At 46.1% G+C, this 6000-nt stretch overlaps 1 protein-coding gene across 1 annotated transcript in view; it reads right to left on the bottom strand.

Moving 5' to 3' along the window:
• Positions 1-2312: 2312 nt before the first annotated feature.
• IP6K1 (inositol hexakisphosphate kinase 1) overlaps positions 2313-6000 on the bottom strand; it is a 44640-nt gene continuing 40952 nt past the window's right edge. Inside the window, exons 4-6 of the mRNA XM_073591688.1 lie at positions 5594-5775; positions 5315-5490; positions 2313-3024 (exon numbers count right to left, since the gene is read on the bottom strand). Coding sequence (XP_073447789.1) covers positions 2593-3024; positions 5315-5490; positions 5594-5775 — 790 coding nt within the window. The 3' untranslated portion in view covers positions 2313-2592. The remainder of the gene's footprint in view (positions 3025-5314; positions 5491-5593; positions 5776-6000) is intronic.

The following is a 6000-nucleotide window of genomic DNA, read 5'->3' as shown; positions in this document are numbered from 1 at the left end:
GGCCTCAGAACTATGCAGTCATCTTCAGGTTGAAGGTCAAACTGCCAATCAGTAAGGGGAACATTCTACCCATCAGTCACCACCACTGTAGGAACGCTCTTTCCACCTGACCGCCAATATAAAAAGGGCATTCTTTCTACCGACCACCATGGTAAGGGGCATATTTTTCATTAATTTATGGGGGGATATCTAGAACCAGCTGATCTTGCCAATGTGCCATAAGTTACAGATAAAACATTTTGCAGGGGGTTTCCAAAGATGTGAAGATTTCATGGCTTCCTCTGGGGTAAAAAGGTTGAGAATGGCTGCTCTAGTGGGTCACGCTGGAACCTGGGATCTCTTCGAATCAGGTTGATTGCTGCTTGCCCAGTGCGGTGTTTAATGCCCCCAAATCCCAAAAACGAAACATGCTAGAAAGGAAAACAAAAAAAAAAAAAGAAAAGAAAGGATGAAGGTGATCTCCAATCAGTGCGAGGAAGACGTGTCCGGATTATTGTCTAAAGCATATAAGTGACGCTACGACTATGTAACAGTTACCGCTGGCAACAATTCTCAGACACAACATCCCCGGAGGAGACAAAACAGCACCGGCTGGAGGAATAACGAACCAGAATGCCCAGCAAACCCCCCGCCCCCTTCTCTAGAACGAGACACACAGGCGCCATTTCCCTTTGGTTTGAATGTGAGGAGTTGACCAGTTCCACACATGAAAACGTTTACCGAACAGAAAATGATTGACGGCAATGAATTCAGGTTGTCTCTTTTCATTCCACAGCAGCACAGAATTTTTTTTTTATTCCCCTACATGCCATTGCTTTAAGGGAGCCTGTCACAGAACCAAATACCTGTGTGAGAAGCCTCAAGATAGAAGCCAATTGCCTAGCTCCGGTTCTGAATTTTATATGCCCCACACAGGGTATATGGAGGGTGTGGCCCTAAGCAAGTGACATCACTCATGGCCATGTGTCAGCTTCCTTCTGAGGCTTCTCACACAAATTTTGCTTTAGAACAGGTCCACTTTAATAACGTGAAATATCAGTTTATATGTCCCGTAGTATAAACATCAGGATACTGACTGGTTCCTGAACTCTGAAAAAAAACAAGTGCAGACGAATGTTCAGGTTTTCTTTGTGGCAGATCCCTTTAAACTAACTGGGAGCCAATGTCTTCCTGAGAACACAGGCCGCAGGAGGCGGAGTCACCAATCTGAGACCAGCCAACCCCCATGACAGGATGCACTTAAAACTGGACGGAGTTACCGGAGCATCAGCAGACTTATCATCCCATGCTTCATCTTCCTTAGGAAGAATGCTCTGCAAAAAAAAAAAAAAAAAAAAAAAAAAAAAAAAAAAAAGGCTCCAATCAACACGTAGCAGTCCCCCGTAGCCAAGTCAAGTTTCAGCCAATCACAAAGCGTAATGTCGGAGATTTAAAAATCCCACGAGGGCGTCCTGGAGGCTGTGTCCGCTTTAAGGCTTCCCTTTCTTGCAGCAAAAAGTGGTAACATTGAACATTGTAAAATCAGAAAGAACACACAACAAAAAGAAAAAAAAAAAAAAAAAAATAATGTTTGCTTTGATTATACAGAACAGGGGAGGGATCCCACGATACGCGGTGCAGCACCCCCCTCCTGTCCATAGCAGCAGAACACAAAAACACAGGTTGTGGTTGAAGTGCAGAATTTTGGCTTTTTATATTAAATCATGTGACGCTCGAGACACCTCAGAAATAATAAAAAAAAAAAGAAAAAGAAAAAAAATTATTGAAAATAAAGCTTATTCATGACAAGATGCAGACGAAACACGTCTGGAACATGCATGCTACATTGTGTACCTCCACCCGCTAGCTACATCATGCGCTCGAAGGCTGGTCGGCAACCACGTTTAGCATGAATACGCCAAGGGGTGGGTGCCAATCGTAAGCTCCGCCCTGTGCGCTGTAAACCATAAAAGGGTCTGATGGTGAAAAAAAAAAAAAAAAAAAAAGTGTTTAATCCCCATTCATTCTGAAGAGGGAGGGTAGGGAGGGGGGGAATTGCACGCAGACAAGCGGGAATATAGCTCTAATATATAGATTTCATCTGATATTTATAGGAGTGTCTTTATATTTATATAGGAATATAAATATATACATTTTTGTCATTGTGGAATGAGGCCACAAATAGAGATGTCTCTCAGATAATGGGGGGGAGGGAATTAATACGCAGCACCCCCCCACTCTGTCCATCGTCAGAGCTACAACATGTCAGAAGTGATGTCACTTCCTGTCAAGGACCGCCGGCTGCCCACCGGTTCAGTTCTGGAAACAAAGGCAAAAGAAAAAAGGAATTTTATTTTTCTATATTTGTGCGTCGGTAAAAAAAAAAAACCACAAACATTCGCGGTGAGCTCCGGCATACAGTCTTCCACGGTTATAAGGGTTCCCAAGTTTTGTTTGGCCAATAACAAAAAATGGATGCTGAGCGACGGCGTTTAGTGCGGCCTGTCACCCGCGTGGTTTGGTGTGGAACATACGGAGGGGTGTACAGGCCGACTGAATTCTGCGTGGAACCTCTTCTGGTCGCTGTGATGGGAGTGCGGAGACTTCTTCCCGCTACTGGTTCTCGGCTCGGATGAGTTCTAAAATACTGATCAGGCTTCGCAGGCCCAGGACGTAACCTTTGTCCGGCCCGTCGTGCACTTTCGGGTCGTCACGGAAGCCCTTGAAAGTGCTGTGGGCGAAGTCTATCATTCTGACATCTACGTTGGGTGGTGGCTCCTGGGAGAGCGGATCGGCGCTTCTGGGGCGATCTATGCCATCGTAGATGATGAGGAGGGAGCTGGAATAGAATCGGTACGATGCCTGCATTTCCAGGACCGAGATCAGTCGCTGCAGTTTGCTCAGGATGGGTTCGAACAGATCTACACGCAGCCGATCGCCGTTGTGCAGATATTGGTAGAGCGATTGTCTGAAGCCCTCGGCACTGAGTCCCCGGCCATAGTACTTGTTCAGGCACAGGTAGTGTCCAGTGTTCATCTGGAAGACCTGCAGAAAGAACAAAATACAAAATGAGAACAAAGCCATGTTGCCTGGTGCAGGAATACAAACCCACAAATCTATCAGGATATGTAGATGTCAATATTCACCTTCCTGCAGTAATAGAAAAAGAAAAAGGACGTATTTCACCCAGATCAGAACCCCGAAACCGCAAGCAGCACAAACCGTCCTCAGAAATGTCTATAAATTGAAGCTTCAAATAAAGATGACACCCCCTAGTTCATAAATATAAGTGACAATATGAGAGATGTCATCCCCTCGTAATTGCGGAGCAGAGATGTCATCCCCTCATAATTGCGTAGCAGAGATGTCATCCCCTCATAATTGCGGAGCAGAGATGTCATCCCCCCATAATTTGCGGAGCAGAGATGTCACCCCCCCATAATTTGCGGAGCAGAGATGTCACCCCCCCATAATTTGCGGAGCAGAGATGTCACCCCCCCATAATTTGCAGAGCAGAGATGTCATCCCCCCATAATTTGCAGAGCAGAGATGTCATCCCCTCATAATTGGGGAGCAGAGATGTCATCCCCTCATAATTGGGGAGCAGAGATGTCATCAATGATGCCCAAGTAGGACTGGGTGACTTAACTGCTTTCCAACATGGGTGTGACATTTCGATTTTTCTCAATGCAAAGAATGACTTTACCGCTCCCCAATTATGAGGGGTGACACCACTGCTCTCCAAATAGGTGGGATGATATTTCTGTTTCCCCAATGTAAAGAATGACATCACTGCTCCACAAATATATGAGACGACATCACTGGACCTCCAGTATCCAGAATGTGTTCTCTGCTCCCTAATTATGAGGGGTGCCTTCACTGCTCCAACCATTAGGGATGACATTCTCTGCTCCTCAAATAGGAAAGGGAAAAAAAGGATTGGGATTTGGTGCTGATTTTCATCTGAGCTCATGTCCTTGTTGACAAATCCCCAAATAGGAAAGATGACATCACTGCCCCCCCGATTATGATGGATGACATTGCTATTTCTCCAATATATAATCACTGCTGTGTAAATACAAGCGCGCGACGTCGCTGGTCCTTCAGTACAAGGGGGAAGACGTCAGTGCTCCCAAAATGTGGAGGGGTGACTTCACTGCTCCAAAAAAAAAAAAAAAAAGAGAAAAAGAGAGAAGAGGAGGGGTGACATCCACGCTTTTAAATTAGCAGGGGTGACACCCCCTATTTACATTCTTAGCTCGGTTGCAGGCTGTTTGGATAGATAACTGTATATGTTTCTGCATATCGTAAATGGTCCCATTTCTAGGCTAAGTGACCTATGGGGCAGTAATGTTACATGTTGTGTGTTTAAAAGTTTTAATTTACTTTGCCCTACCCGATTTTATCTGCATATATGATTATATGTAGTGGGTCCTCTATGTAGTTACTCGATGACCTCCCCCGATTTATAAGTAGTCTACAAATTTTCACAACTGGACTATGGCCCCAGGGTCGCTCACATTTTAAAGCGCTGGGGGTGATGTTATAGGAATGCTTGTGTATGACCCATCTTTCTTTGAAACATAGATGTGCTATTAAGAGGTGGCATCGCTGCTCCCCAACTATGAGGAATGGTGTCTATGCTTCCAAAATATGAGGGATGTCATCACTGCTCTCCAACTATGAGGGATGACAGAACAGTTTCCCCAAATATGAGGTATGACATCACTGCTCCCCAAATACAGTTTAAGAGATGGCATTAGTGTTTCTACAATATGGGAGGGATGACATCACTGCTCCCTAAATATAAGGGATGACATCACTGCTCCCCAAAAACATGAAGGGGTGACATCACAGCTGCCCACAAACTGTGCTAATACAACATTTTCACGTGTATCTGCCATTGCACAGAATGTACAAAAATGTCTACTATGCTCACAGAACATATTGATATTTCTCTTTATGGGCAACACAGCCACTTCCTGCAGACAGCAGGAGCCCCGTCATCATCTGAACTCAGCTAAATGGCATCTGCTTCTTCAACAGCAGAGGACAGAACAATGATCTGCATGTCACACAGCAGCCAGCAGAGGGCAGCACAACAATCTGCAAGCCACAGCGGCCAACGCGATGATGTCCCCATACAGCCAGCGGAGGGGGGGGGGGGGGGGGTGTCACTAAAGATCAGTAAAAGGAATTGCTGGTTTTGTCATACCACATCTCCATATAAAAATGGCAGAACATTTCAGCCTTTATAAATGGGCCCCATTGCCTGTCCCTACTCCCACCTTCTCTGCATTACGTTATACAATGCAGCGAGAGTCCGTGCATTTACCTGCATGCCGCACACTCTCACGCCCAGCGTGGCAGACGTGCTCTGTTCACACTTCTTCATCTGCCTGGCCGCCTTCTCCTCCGAGGCGTCGTCACCGTGCTGCCGAGTTCCCATCTTCAAGTCCAGCACGCACGGGAACTTAAAGTGGTGCACGACGTTCTCCAGCAACAGGAATTCTGGGAGCGCAGAGTTAAGTTATCACAAACAGAAAAAATAGACGGGACCATTACCGGCGCTGCAAGAGATGAGAGAGAGAGGACGCCACACAGGGAAGGATACTGTACAGCTTGCGGTCCTTCGATTCCGAGCGCATGCGGTTGAGTTGCTGCTTGTGACAGCGCAGGCTCCAGGGGTTGTAGCTGATTCGCTCCGAGCTCACCCCGCTATTGCCGTCCAGCATCTGGAAGGGGACGTCCGACTGGTTCATCAGCTCCAGCTTGGGGCTCTTCATCTCAGAGACACTGCGGGAGAATTGGGAAACGTCATTCGAAGGAAAGAAAAGAAAATCAACTTCTACTAGAGGCCACAAATAAAAAAACTGCCAAGAACAGAAATAAGAATACGAGATAGACACAGAAATAAAAATCTTATTTAACCCCTTTATGGCGGCCGGATCCAGCGCTTTAACCACTTCAGGACCGCCAACCGCATTGTACTGCAAACAGGCGGCTCCTGCAGGCACACAG

This window comes from Aquarana catesbeiana, linkage group LG07 (genome assembly GCF_042186555.1).
Source record: "Aquarana catesbeiana isolate 2022-GZ linkage group LG07, ASM4218655v1, whole genome shotgun sequence".
Lineage (NCBI taxonomy): Eukaryota > Metazoa > Chordata > Amphibia > Anura > Ranidae > Aquarana > Aquarana catesbeiana.
This window is presented reverse-complemented; position numbering and strand designations above follow the sequence as displayed.